Source organism: Oncorhynchus mykiss, chromosome 3 (genome assembly GCF_057628025.1).
Source record: "Oncorhynchus mykiss isolate SJ-2025 chromosome 3, ASM5762802v1, whole genome shotgun sequence".
Taxonomy (NCBI): domain Eukaryota; kingdom Metazoa; phylum Chordata; class Actinopteri; order Salmoniformes; family Salmonidae; genus Oncorhynchus; species Oncorhynchus mykiss.
The window spans coordinates 5125354-5140538 of record NC_143024.1 but is presented as its reverse complement, the minus strand read 5'-3'; the positions used below and the strand labels follow the sequence as shown (position 1 = coordinate 5140538).

The following is a 15185-nucleotide window of genomic DNA, read 5'->3' as shown; positions in this document are numbered from 1 at the left end:
GTTGTATTTACACTGGTGTTTGTTCTTCACTGGTTGCCCTTTTCTTGTGGCAACAGGTCACATATCTTGCTGCTGTGATGTCACACTGTGGTATTTCACCCAGTAGATATAGGCGTTTATCAAAATTGGGTTTGTTTTCAAATTCTTTGTGGATCTGTGTAATCTGAGGGAAATATGTGTCTCTAATATGGTCATACATTGGGTAGGAGGTTAGGACGTGTTCTCTCGGACTACAGTAGCAGGATAGACAGTAGATAGATAGAGTCTTTATGGTGAGCATTGGAAAGGTCAAGCTTATCTTATAGTGGATTTCTCTCTTTCTCTGTTTCTCTGTTTCTCTCTTTCTCTTTCTCTCTCTCTCTGTTTCTCTTTCTCTGTTTCTCTGTTTCTCTGTTTCTCTCTTTCTCTCTCTCTGTCTCTGTTTCTCTGTCTCTCTGTTTCTGTGTCTCTCATTCTCTGTTTCTCTGTCTCTGTTTCTCTGTCTCTGTGTCTCTCATTCTCTGTTTCTCTATCTCTGTTTCTCTCTGTCTCTTCCCCCTCCTTTAGTTATACAGGTTAGCACCAATAGCACAATGAGAACGGATATCACCGTGTGATTACCTTTGTCTCAAAACGTCTCCAGAAAACTGATCTCCCACCACAGCCAATGTTTCAGTCCCTTTCAGCAGGGTTTTATTTTCCTCCTAAATACAACAAAACACAGATCTGAAAACGAAGCCATCCAACAGGAGTGTTCTCTACTCCAGTGTTCAGGCCTATTGATTGAACAGAGGCCAGGTAATCTCACACAGGAGTGTTCTCTACTCCAGTGTTCAGGCCTATTGATTGAACAGAGGCCAGGTAATCTCACACAGGAGTGTTCTCTACTCCAGCGTTCAGGCCTATTGATTGAACAGAGGCCAGGTAATCTCACACAGGAGTGTTCTCTACTCCAGCGTTCAGGCCTATTGATTGAACAGAGGCCAGGTAATCTCACACAGGAGTGTTCTCTACTCCAGTGTTCAGGCCTATTGATTGAACAGAGGCCAGGTAATCTCACACAGGAGTGTTCTCTACTCCAGCGTTCAGGCCTATTGATTGAACAGAGGCCAGGTAATCTCACACAGGAGTGTTCTCTACTCCAGCGTTCAGGCCTATTGATTGAACAGAGGCCAGGTAATCTCACACAGGAGTGTCCTCTACTCCAGTGTTCAGGCCTATTGATTGAACAGAGGCCAGGTAATCTCACACAGGAGTGTTCTCTACTCCAGTGTTCAGGCCTATTGATTGAACAGAGGCCAGGTAATCTCACACAGGATCGGTTAGACCCAACAACATAAATACCCTTCGAATAGAATTCACAACTAAAATTAAAAACTGTCATAAAAACGATGAGAGTATCGACCGCCCAGTGTAACGGCGTCAATGAAATATTTCAACCGTAGTATTTGAGCGTCTATTGTCATCAGCCTAGATGTCTTTTGATCCCAATTTCTTATCAAAAACCTTGGTGTGTCTTGTAGAAATAATACAGGGTTTTATGTTTTAGTCGACGTCAGGAAAAACTAAAAAAAGGCCCCCAACTCTCCTCAGATGATTGACAGCCTGTAGTGTAAACTAGAAAAGGCCCCCAACTCTCCTCAGATGATTGACAGCCTGTAGTGTAAACTAGAAAAGGCCCCCAACTCTCCTCAGACAGCCTGTAGTGTAAACTAGAAAAGGCCCCCAACTCTCCTCAGATGATTGACAGCCTGTAGTGTAAACTAGAAAAGGCCCCCAACTCTCCTCAGATGATTGACAGCCTGTAGTGTAAACTAGAAAAGGCCCCCAACTCTCCTCAGATGATTGACAGCCTGTAGTGTAAACTAGAAAAGGCCCCCAACTCTCCTCAGATGATTGACAGCCTGTAGTGTAAACTAGAAAAGGCCCCCAACTCTCCTCAGATGATTGACAGCCTGTAGTGTAAACTAGAAAAGGCCCCCAACTCTCCTCAGATGATTGACAGCCTGTAGTGTAAACTAGAAAAGGCCCCCAACTCTCCTCAGATGATTGACAGCCTGTAGTGTAAACTAGAAAAGGCCCCCAACTCTCCTCAGATGATTGACAGCCTGTAGTGTAAACTAGAAAAGGCCCCCAACTCTCCTCAGATGATTGACAGCCTGTAGTGTAAACTAGAAAAGGCCCCCAACTCTCCTCAGATGATTGACAGCCTGTAGTGTAAACTAGAAAAGGCCCCCAACTCTCCTCAGATGTTTGACAGCCTGTAGTGTAAACTAGAAAAGGCCCCCAACTCTCCTCAGATGATTGACAGCCTGTAGTGTAAACTAGAAAAGGCCCCCAACTCTCCTCAGACAGCCTGTAGTGTAAACTAGAAAAGGCCCCCAACTCTCCTCAGACAGCCTGTAGTGTAAACTAGAAAAGGCCCCCAACTCTCCTCAGATGATTGACAGCCTGTAGTGTAAACTAGAAAAGGCCCCCAACTCTCCTCAGATGATTGACAGCCTGTAGTGTAAACTAGAAAAGGCCTCCAACTCTCCTCAGATGATTGACAGCCTGTAGTGTAAACTAGAAAAGGCCCCCAACTCTCCTCAGATGATTGACAGCCTGTAGTGTAAACTAGAAAAGGCCCCCAACTCTCCTCAGATGTTTGACAGCCTGTAGTGTAAACTAGAAAAGGCCCCCAACTCTCCTCAGATGATTGACAGCCTGTAGTGTAAACTAGAAAAGGCCCCCAACTCTCCTCAGACAGCCTGTAGTGTAAACTAGAAAAGGCCCCCAACTCTCCTCAGACAGCCTGTAGTGTAAACTAGAAAAGGCCCCCAACTCTCCTCAGATGATTGACAGCCTGTAGTGTAAACTAGAAAAGGCCCCCAACTCTCCTCAGATGATTGACAGCCTGTAGTGTAAACTAGAAAAGGCCCCCAACTCTCCTCAGATGATTGACAGCCTGTAGTGTAAACTAGAAAAGGCCCCCAACTCTCCTCAGATGATTGACAGCCTGTAGTGTAAACTAGAAAAGGCCCCCAACTCTCCTCAGATGATTGACAGCCTGTAGTGTAAACTAGAAAAGGCCCCCAACTCTCCTCAGACAGCCTGTAGTGTAAACTAGAAAAGGCCCCCAACTCTCCTCAGATGATTGACAGCCTGTAGTGTAAACTAGAGAGGTGAGGGAAAACAATCATAACATAGAAAGAGTCAACTTGTTTGTAGACGGTGACCCTGATAAGATGCCCCTCTCTAAAGAGATCCCTTTTATAAACATGACTGTGCAGCTCTACTCAGAACTACAGTATTGGACCCACATCTACCATTGATAGAATGGATAGTAGTCCAGTCGCATTGATAGAATGGATTGTAGTCCAGTCGCATTGATAGAATGGATTGTAGTCCAGTCGCATTGATAGAATGGATTGTAGTCCAGTCCCTTTGATAGAATGTATAGTAGTCCAGTCCCATTGATAGAATGGATTGTAGTCCAGTCCCATTGATAGAATGGATAGTAGTCCAGTCCCTTTGATAGAATGGATTGTAGTCCAGTCCCTTTGATAGAATGGATTGTAGTCCAGTCCCATTGATAGAATGGATCATCCCTTCGTCTCCCAGATTCTAAACAGACAAGTGAAGTTCTACTACTGTATCAAATCAAATCAAATCAAATCAAATGTATTTATATAGCCCTTCGTACATCAGCTGATATCTCAAAGTGCTGTACAGAAACCCAGCCTAAAACCCCCAAAACAGCACGCAATGCAGGTGTAGAAGCACGGTGGCTAGGAAAAACTCCCTAGAAAGGCCAAAACCTAGGAAGAAACCTAGAGAGGAACCAGACTCTGAGGGGTGGGCCAGTCCTCTTCTGGCTGTGCCGGGTGGAGATTATAAACCTAGAGAGGAACCAGGCTCTGAGGGGTGGCCAGTCCTCTTCTGGCTGTTCCGGGTGGAGATTATAAACCTAGAGAGGAACCAGGCTCTGAGGGGTGGATAGTCCTCTTCTGGCTGTTCCGGGTGGAGATTATAAACCTAGAGAGTAACCAGGCTCTGAGGGGTGGCCAGTCCTCTTCTGGCTGTTCCGGGTGGAGATTATAAACCTAGAGAGGAACCAGGCTATGAGGGGTGGCCAGTCCTCTTCTGGCTGTCCCGGGTGGAGATTATAAACCTAGAGAGGAACCAGGCTCTGAGGGGTGGCCAGTCCTCTTCTAGCTGTGCCGGGTGGAGATTATAACAGAACATGGCCAAGATGTGGCCAAATGTTGATAGATGACCAGCAGGGTCAGATAATAATAATCACAGTGGTCGTACCTCACGAGTCTGTCACTAGAATGTATAGAATGCCAGTAAGATATTCCATTTGGAAATAACTCCCAAAACAATGACTTCAGGCTACTTGATGAATCTATCTATATAACTTAGAATTCAGGGTTCTGGCATATTCCATTTGGAGTCTAGAAATTTCTCCCAATGAACCCAAGATCACAACACTCGATCTGAATATCTCTACTGAACAAGGACATTACTGCTGAGGTTGTTTAGAATTTGGCGGTCCTGTGTGTGTGTGTGTGTGTGTGTGTGTGTGTGTGTGTGTGTGTGTGTGTGTGTGTGTGTGTGTGTGTGTGTGTGTGTGTGTGTGTGTGTGTGTGCCTGTGTGCGTGTGTGCGTGCGTGCGTGTGTGCGTGCGTGTGTGTGTGTGTACGTGCGTGCGTGCCTGCGCATATGTGTACCTGAGTGCCTGTGTGTGAAACAGAGAGAGAGAGAGCGAGAGAGAGTCAGAGACAACAGGACACGTTGACAACAGTCTGAATATAACACCTCAGGACACGTTGACAACAGTCTGAATATAACACCTCAGGACACGTTGACAACAGTCTGAATATAACACCCCAGGACACCTCAGGACACCTCAGGACACCTCAGGACAGCCCAGATAAGCAGTATGATTCTTCACAGTGAGATGTTTCATGAAACAATCAATTATCCATCTGCTATTTGTGCATTTACATTTTCATAACAGGAAATATTTGCAAATCTTGTCTCGTGCAATGTGTTGTTTTTTGCTAGCTGAGATAACCTATCAACAAGTCAATCTGTTGCTAAGAAAATCTGTGTGTGTATGAATCATTATTAATCTCTGTGAGAGTGTGAATGATTATTAATCTCTGTGAGAGTGTGAATGATTATTAATCTCTGTGAGAGTGTGAATGATTATTAATCTCTGTGAGTGTATGAATGATTATTAATCTCTGTGAGTGTATGAATGATTATTAATCTCTGTGAGAGTATGAATCATTATTAATCTGTGTGGGTGTGAATGATTATTAATCTCTGTGAGAGAGTGAATCATTATTAATCTGTGTGTATGAATCATTATTAATCTCTGTGAGTGTATGAATCATTATTAATCTCTGTGAGAGTATGAATGATTATTCATCTGTGTGTGTGTGAATCATTATTAATCTGTGTGGGTGTGAATGATTATTAATCTCTGTGAGTGTGAATGATTATTAATCTCTGTGAGAGTGTGAATCATTATTAATCTGTGTGGGTGTGAATGATTATTAATCTCTGTGAGAGAGTGAATCATTATTCATCTGTGTGGGCTTGAATGATTTTTAATCTGCGTGGGTGTGAATGATTTTTAATCTGTGTGGGGGTGAATGATTATTAATCTGTGTAGGTGTGAATGATTATTAATCTGTGTGGGTGAGAATGATTTTTCTAAAACTTTAATCTACAGGTTTGTTTATTACATCTCAATTCTAATTGTTCCGTTTAAATACCCTTTAACTGCAGTTCGATTGAATTTTTATTTGCTAGCGTTAGTTTCCTGCCTGATACTTTGTTTACAACATTACAAATCCGTATCAGCCAGCCAGATCCAGTGGCTGTTTACAAATTGCCCTTTTCTGTTTATCTCCCCAATTACATTATCTAAACTGAGTTTCTGGCTGGATCCCATTATCTAAACTGAGTTTCTGGCTGATTCCAAAGAGCTGAAATCCATCACAGAGAATAACAGCAGCTGAGCTGTTGTTCTGTATTCCACTGTCCATCCAACACCTCATCTCTAGTCCTGACTGCATACAACACCATTTAAAATGTCTGATTTGTTTACTTCATTTCTGATTATTGTTTATTTCACTTGCTTTGGCAATGTAAACATACGGTTCCCCATGCCAATGAAGCTCACTTAAAAAATGTATTTAATTGATTTTAATTGAAAGAAAGAGAGAGGGAGATGAATATTTTTTTAACTCCAGTCTTGACTGCATGCAACAGCTTATAGATCCACCATGGAGTAGTGTGAAGGACGAAGAGATGGTTCCTCAACATGGTGTGAAGGGAGAAGAGATGGTTCCTCAACGTGGTGTGAAGGGAGAAGAGATGGTTCCTCAACATGATGTGAAGGAAGAAGAGATGGTTCCTCAACATGATGTGAAGGAAGAAGAGATGGTTCCTCAACATGGTGTGAAGGGAGAAGAGATGGTTCCTCAACATGGTGTGAAGGGAGAAGAGATGGTTCCTCAACATGATGTGAAGGGAGAAGAGATGGTTCCTCAACGTGGTGTGAAGGGCGAAGAGATGGTTCCTCAATGTGTTGTGAAGGGAGAAGAGATGGTTCCTCAACATGATGTGAAGGGAGAAGAGATTGTTCCTCAACATGATGTGAAGGGAGAAGAGATGGTTCCTCAACATGATGTGAAGGAAGAAGAGATGGTTCCTCAACATGGTGTGAAGGGAGAAGAGATGGTTCTACTATATGATGTGAAGGAAGAAGAGATGGTTCCTCAACATGGTGTGAAGGGAGTAGTGATGGTTCCTCAACATGGTGTGAAGGGAGAAGAGATGGTTCCTCAACATGGTGTGAAGGAAGAAGAGATGGTTCCTCAACATGGTGTGAAGGGAGAAGAGATGGTTCTACTATATGATGTGAAGGGAGAAGAGATGGTTCCTCAACATGGTGTGAAGGGAGAAGAGATGGTTCCTCAACATGGTGTGAAGGAAGAAGAGATGGTTCCTCAACATGATGTGAAGGGAGAAGAGATGGTTCCTCAACGTGGTGTGAAAGGAGAAGAGATGGTTCTACTATATGATGTGAAGGGAGAAGAGATGGTTCCTCAACATGGTGTGAAGGGAGAAGAGATGGTTCCTCAACATGGTGTGAAGGAAGAAGAGATGGTTCCTCAACATGATGTGAAGGGAGAAGAGATGGTTCCTCAACGTGGTGTGAAAGGAGAAGAGATGGTTCCTCAACATGATGTGAAGGAAGAAGAGATGGTTCCTCAACATGATGTGAAGGAAGAAGAGATGGTTCCTCAGCATGGTGTGAAGGGAGTAGTGATGGTTCCTCAACATGGTGTGAAGGGAGAAGAGATGGTTCCTCAACATGGTGTGAAGGAAGAAGAGATGGTTCCTCAACATGGTGTGAAGGGAGAAGAGATGGTTCCTCAACATGGTGTGAAGGGAGAAGAGATGGTTCTACTATATGATGTGAAGGGAGAAGAGATGGTTCTACTATATGATGTGAAGGGAGAAGAGATGGTTCCTCAACATGGTGTGAAGGGAGTAGTGATGGTTCCTCAACATGGTGTGAAGGGAGAAGAGATGGTTCTACTATATGATGTGAAGGAAGAAGAGATGGTTCCTCAACATGGTGTGAAGGGAGTAGTGATGGTTCCTCAACATGGTGTGAAGGGAGAAGAGATGGTTCCTCAACATGGTGTGAAGGAAGAAGAGATGGTTCCTCAACATGGTGTGAAGGGAGAAGAGATGGTTCTACTATATGATGTGAAGGGAGAAGAGATGGTTCCTCAACATGGTGTGAAGGGAGAAGAGATGGTTCCTCAACATGGTGTGAAGGAAGAAGAGATGGTTCCTCAACATGATGTGAAGGGAGAAGAGATGGTTCCTCAACGTGGTGTGAAAGGAGAAGAGATGGTTCTACTATATGATGTGAAGGGAGAAGAGATGGTTCCTCAACATGGTGTGAAGGGAGAAGAGATGGTTCCTCAACATGGTGTGAAGGAAGAAGAGATGGTTCCTCAACATGATGTGAAGGGAGAAGAGATGGTTCCTCAACGTGGTGTGAAAGGAGAAGAGATGGTTCCTCAACATGATGTGAAGGAAGAAGAGATGGTTCCTCAACATGATGTGAAGGAAGAAGAGATGGTTCCTCAGCATGGTGTGAAGGGAGTAGTGATGGTTCCTCAACATGGTGTGAAGGGAGAAGAGATGGTTCCTCAACATGGTGTGAAGGAAGAAGAGATGGTTCCTCAACATGGTGTGAAGGGAGAAGAGATGGTTCCTCAACATGGTGTGAAGGGAGAAGAGATGGTTCTACTATATGATGTGAAGGGAGAAGAGATGGTTCTACTATATGATGTGAAGGGAGAAGAGATGGTTCCTCAACATGGTGTGAAGGGAGTAGTGATGGTTCCTCAACATGGTGTGAAGGGAGAAGAGATGGTTCCTCAACATGGTGTGAAGGGAGAAGAGATGGTTCCTCAACATGGTGTGAAGGAAGAAGAGATGGTTCCTCAACACGGTGTGAAGGGAGAAGAGATGGTTCCTCAACATGGTGTGAAGGGAGAAGAGATGGTTCCTCAACATGGTGTGAAGGGAGAAGAGATGGTTCCTCAACATGGTGTAAATGGAGAAGAGATGGTTCCTCAACATGGTGTGAAGGGAGAAGAGATGGTTCCTCAACATGGTGTGAAGGGAGAAGAGATGGTTCCTCAACATGGTGTGAAGGGAGAAGAGATGGTTCCTCAACATGGTGTGAAGGGAGAAGAGATGGTTCCTCAACATGGTGTGAAGGAAGAAGAGATGGTTCCTCAACATGGTGTGAAGGGAGAAGAGATGGTTCCTCAACATGATGTGAAGGGAGAAGAGATGGTTCCTCAACATGGTGTGAAGGAAGAAGAGATGGTTCTACTATATGATGTGAAGGGAGAAGAGATGGTTCCTCAACATGGTGTGAAGGGAGAAGAGATGGTTCCTCAACATGGTGTGAAGGACAAAGAGATGGTTCCTCAACATGGTGTGAAGGGAGAAGAGATGGTTCCTCAACATGGTGTGAAGGGAGAAGAGATGGTTCCTCAACATGGTGTGAAGGGAGAAGAGATGGTTCCTCAACATGGTGTGAAGGGAGAAGAGATGGTTCCTCAGCATGATGTGAAGGAAGAAGAGATGGTTCTACTATATGATGTGAAGGGAGAAGAGATGGTTCCTCAACCGTGTGTGAAGGGAGAAGAGATGGTTCTACTATATGATGTGAAGGCAGAAGAGATGGTTCTACTATATGATGTGAAGGGAGAAGAGATGGTTCCTCAACATGGTGTGAAGGGAGAAGAGATGGTTCCTCAACATGATGTGAAGGGAGAAGAGATGGTTCCTCAACATGGTGTGAAGGGAGGAGAGATGGTTCCTCAACATGGTGTGAAGGGAGAAGAGATGGTTCCTCAACATGGTGTGAAGGGAGAAGAGATGGTTCCTCAACATGGTGTGAAGGAAGAAGAGATGGTTCCTCAACATGGTGTGAAGGGAGAAGAGATGGTTCTACTATATGATGTGAAGGGAGAAGAGATGGTTCTACTATATGATGTGAAGGGAGAAGAGATGGTTCCTCAACATGGTGTGAAGGAAGAAGAGATGGTTCCTCAACATGGTGTGAAGGGAGAAGAGATGGTTCTACTATATGTTGTGAAGGGAGAAGAGATGGTTCCTCAACATGGTGTGAAGGGAGAAGAGATGGTTCCTCAACATGGTGTGAATGGAGAAGAGATGGTTCCTCAACATGGTGTGAAGGACGAAGAGATGGTTCCTCAACATGGTGTGAAGGACGAAGAGATGGTTCCTCAACATGGTGTGAATGGAGAAGAGATGGTTCCTCAACATGGTGTGAAGGGAGAAGAGATGGTTCCTCAACATGGTGTGAAGGGAGAAGAGATGGTTCCTCAACATGGTGTGAAGGGAGAAGAGATGGTTCCTCAACATGGTGTGAAGGGAGAAGAGATGGTTCCTCAACATGGTGTGAAGGGAGAAGAGATGGTTCCTCAACATGGTGTGAAGGGAGTAGAGATGGGCTCTACAGCCACTTGAGAGATGAAGAACCTGTGGGGCAGGATAATGCCTTCTCTCCGTGAAGATAGTGTATAATTACACAGACAAACTGCCCTGGTTTACATAATCACACTACAGCTAGCTAGCTACAAGTCATCGTGACAGTTCCCCCCCACTCTCTTCTCCACCTCTCTCTCTCCATCTTTCTCTTCCTCTCTCTTCTCCGCCTCTCCCTCTCTCTCTCTTTCCCCCCACTCTCTTCTCCGTCTCTCTCTCAGTCTCTCTCTTTCCCTCCCTCTCTCTTCTCCACCTCTCTCTCTCTCTCTCTGTCTCTCTCTTTCCCTCCCTCTCAATCACTGAATAGATTAACCCACTCCCAGATTACTGGTAATTATTTGCTGGAGCTCAGGGAGGAACTTGCTTTTCCTTGTTAAGCCCCGTGGCATTGGTCCCACTCCCAACCACAGAGAGAGAGAGAGAGAGAGAGAGAGAGAGAGAGAGAGAGAGAGAGAGAGAGAGGGGAGAGCTAGAGAGAGGGGAGAGAGGGAGAGAGAAAGAGAGAGAGAGAGAGAGAGAGGGGGGAGAGAGGGAGAAAGAGAGAGAGAGAGAGGGAGATAGAGATATAGATAGATGGAGATAGTCAGATGGAGTCAGAGAGATAGAGAAAAAGAGAAAGTGTGTGTGAGAGAGAGAGACAGAGAGTCAGAAGGAGTCATAGAGATAGAGAGAAAGAGATAGAGAAGACGGCCCAACAGAGATGGATATGGGTGGCCTGGCCTGCCCTTGGCTTCATGCTAGCTCGGCCATCATCCTAACCCTAGGTGTTCTCCAGACCCCTCTAGGTAATGCAGTCATGCATCACCAAATCTGCATCAAGTGTCAATCCAGTAGCTGAAGGGCTGTTTGAAGTCTCCTCTCTCTTCTCCTTCTCTGTCTTGTCTTTCCAATGTGGGTGGTGATGAAACCCTGATGGAGGCAGGCAACACATTCATCCACCCCCAGTAGACAGACAGCAGAAATGACTGCAGGGGGGGGATCCACATGTACACTGGTATCTGCATTATACTGTATCAGGATCACAACGCATCTCAAGAGTATATGGAGTAGCTACGGGGGTTAGTGAGGATCATATTTCATCCGCTCTAGAAGTGAGTAAGGAGTGAAACTCAGTGATGTAACTGGACTCATTGTAGATAATGGTGTTGTTGACATAATGCATACGGAAGCATGATGAAGTGTCACGGATACACATGGAGTGGCAATTAGCTTGCCCTTGATCTTAATTAATTCCATTATAATACGCAGATTATAGAAAATATCATATATTGTCCAACATTTGCGGGTGAACAATATGCCTACGCGCAACAATTAGTTTTAGGTGAAGAAAAAAAACAAGGTGTTTTTTGTTGTTGTTCAAAAGTGGGTAAAATGAAATTTGCTGATGTGACATGAAATGGGGTTCTCAACCAAATAGCAGATGTCGGGAGAGTCTCGTTTAAATAGGCTCATTTTCCTGCCTCCAAATACAACATGTTAATCTGTAGCCTACCACCGCAACACACCGTAGGCTGTGACATAGCTTCTTTTGTATATATTACATCACGAGCACGAGACAATTCCCCCTGGCAGGTAACTAGATAGTCTCAAAGTTGTTGTTTTTCAAAAATAAAGATTCATCCATTCGTTCTCTAATTGTATAATATCGGGGGCCATTCACTTTAAGTGGTAGCGGCGTCACTATCAGAATACTAAACAGCGCACCTGAAGTCAACCTGGAGGCGCTGGCAGGTCTGTGACCAACATTCGATACTTTGGCTCCATATCGTTGTTCATTAACCTACTACACGACCCCGTAAAGGCACTTAACCGGGGTTTCAGGAGGAAATGCACGAGATCCACAAGACTAAACCCCGCAACAACAACAACACAAAATGACCCATCATGTAAAACGTGGTTATTGTAAGTTAATGATAAAAAAATATCGTGATGTATTATATTACAAAACTGCAGTGCATGGTCGTTACTCATCAAGTCAGTCACAATCCCCGAGTTACTAACCAAAGCAGCTCACGTCTGCTATTCGGATGAGTGTACTGCAAGAATATCTATCGAGACTCCGCTCAAAGCCTGCATTGAGCGCAGCCGAAGAAAAATGCGTCCCTGGCACTCCATCCAAAAACCCCTTGCATTTTCCGCGCACGTCCATAAAGCTACAATCGATTTTTCTCCCGGACCCCAAAAAATAAAGCAGAACCAGAAGAAATACTGCAATGACGTACCTTTCACACACGAGAACATCATTGAAAATATGAGATTCCAGAATATAATTCCAGTTCTAATCCTCATGGTTCTAGATTGAACTAAATCCGTCCGGCAGCATTTAACGCTCCTTCTATTGATCATGTCAGATAGTTCGATAGATCCCGCGTAGTATCCGTCTCTATGCACAGTTTTCATATTTACAACTAAACACGTATTTAGGTTGGGAAGTATTCCTTTTCAGCCAGAGACAGCAATCCGTAGTGCTATGCCAGACGCTGAGAACGAAGCTAAAAGTGAACAGTGGATTTGAGGATAGCACAGCAGCGGCAGCAACCTTGATGTGGACTCAACCATCTCGCCGAGAGGGGCATCAAGTATAATCTCTGGTGTGTTCTTGTCTATCGCTGTATCTCCCTGCACCTCGCTGCCTCTCTGCTCTGGCTCTGCTCTGCTCAAACCTCCGCGATGGATAGCTGTGCTTTAGGATGCTGCCGTATCAATCGGGCCATTGAACTGGACTCCGTGCATTTGCAAGCTGCTGAACAAATCATTACCTCAATTGAAAACCCAATACAAGCACACGTGTATAAAACCAATGAGAGATCATGGCAGCGTGTTGTTTTGGGGGCAGCTGGATGTAAAGGCTTGACAGCAATGTCATTCTAAACAAAAAGCTGAAGAAACAAACCCGCCTGCTAGGCAACAGCAGAACTATCATTTATTGTCGCTGATGAGAATCACATTTGCAATACAAAGACGAGATGATTATTGTAACGAACGCTGAACTGCACGAGGCAAGAGTTCTTCTGCCCTCTGCAGGTTTTAGTAGTCACTTTAAACAGGAAGTGAATGCTGTGATTTAAATTGTCTTAACTGAAACAGCACACCAAACTATTCCATCATTCGTTGTGAAGGGTTAGCCTATTTCTATGACGTTTTGGGAAGAAAAGTCTGCCCGTCTGATGCCTATAAAGTGTTAATATAACGTTTTAGTAGCTTGAAAAGTTATAAGTGAGTCAAACGAAGTGAATCTGAGCTATTGTTAAGTGCATGCTGGGCTTTACTTCTGGCCATAAAGCAACACAATCTCACATTCAATTCGTGCAAATTTGTACAAAAAAAGTATTTCTGCAGATTTCGTGCATTTTTGTTGTTGTTGTTGCGTTTCTGTGTGGCTTAATTCGTATGAAAAGACTCGATTTTTTTGTGCTACTTAATTGGTAGGAAAATACATTTTGGGGGGTTATTAGATATTATGGTGTTCTACATTTTTTGATGTTCCGCATCTATTTATGTACATATATAAAAAGTGTAAACAACCCGATATTGTTAATCAACCAGATTGTCACCAAAACAGTCATATTTAGTGGAGCCTACATTACACAATTTCCTTCATATTTAGTGGAGCCTACATTACACAATTTCCTTCATATTTAGTGGAGCCTACATTACACAATTTCCTTCATATTTAGTGGAGCCTACATTATACAGTTTCCTTCATATTTAGTGAAGCCTACATTACACAGTTTCCTTCATATTTAGTGAAGCCTACATTACACAGTTTCCTTCATATTTAGTGGAGCCTACATTACACAGTTTCCTTCATAATTAGTGGAGCCTACATTATACAGTTTCCTTCATATTTAGTGGAGCCTACATTATACAGTTTCCTTCATATTTAGTGGAGCCTACATTACAGTTTCCTTCATAATTAGTGGAGCCTACATTACAGTTTCCTTCATATTTAGTGAAGCCTACATTACACAGTTTCCTTCATATTTAGTGAAGCCTACATTACAGTTTCCTTCATATTTAGTGAAGCCTACATTACACAGTTTCCTTCATAATTAGTGAAGCCTACATTACACAGTTTCCTTCATATTTAGTGGAGCCTACATTACACAGTTTCCTTCATAATTAGTGAAGCCTACATTACAATTTCCTTCATATTTATTGGAGCCTACATTATACAGTTTCCTTCATATTTAGTGGAGTCTACATTATACAGTTTCCTTCATATTTAGTGAAGCCTACATTACACAGTTTCCTTCATATTTAGTGGAGCCTACATTACAGTTTCCTTCATAATTAGTGAAGCCTACATTACAGTTTCCTTCATAATTAGTGAAGCCTACATTACAGTTTCCTTCATAATTAGTGAAGCCTACATTACAGTTTCCTTCATATTTAGTGAAGCCTACATTACAATTTCCTTCATATTTATTGGAGCCTACATTATACAGTTTCCTTCATATTTAGTGGAGTCTACATTATACAGTTTCCTTCATATTTAGTGGAGCCTACATTACAATTTCCTTCATATTTATTGGAGCCTACATTATACAGTTTCCTTCATATTTAGTGGAGTCTACATTATACAGTTTCCTTCATATTTAGTGGAGCCTACATTACACAGTTTCCTTCAAATTTAGTGGAGCCTACATTACACAGTTTCCTTCATAATTAGTGAAGCCTACATTACACAGTTTCCTTCATATTTAGTGAAGCCTACATTATACAGTTTCCTTCATATTTAGTGAAGCCTACATTACACAGTTTCCTTCATATTTAGTGGAGCCTACATTACACAGTTTCCTTCATATTTAGTGAAGCCTACATTACACAGTTTCCTTCATATTTAGTGGAGCCTACATTACACAGTTTCCTTCATAATTAGTGAAGCCTACATTACACAGTTTCCTTCATATTTAGTGGAGCCTACATTACACAGTTTCCTTCATATTTAGTGGAGCCTACATTACAATTTCCTTCATATTTATTGGAGCCTACATTACAATTTCCTTCATATTTATTGGAGCCTACATTACACAGTTTCCTTCATATTTAGTGGAGCCTACATTACAATTTCCTTCATATTTATTGGAGCCTAC

At 43.1% G+C, this 15185-nt stretch overlaps 1 protein-coding gene across 1 annotated transcript in view; it reads right to left on the bottom strand.

Annotated features, from left to right (window-relative positions):
- LOC149984278 (CUB and sushi domain-containing protein 3-like) overlaps window positions 1–13072 on the bottom strand; it is a 569716-nt gene extending 556644 nt beyond the window's left edge. Inside the window, exon 1 of the mRNA XM_090219648.1 lies at window positions 12312–13072. Coding sequence (XP_090075774.1) covers window positions 12312–12489 — 178 coding nt within the window. The 5' untranslated portion in view covers window positions 12490–13072. The remainder of the gene's footprint in view (window positions 1–12311) is intronic.
- Between the last annotated feature and the right edge of the window lie 2113 nt (window positions 13073–15185).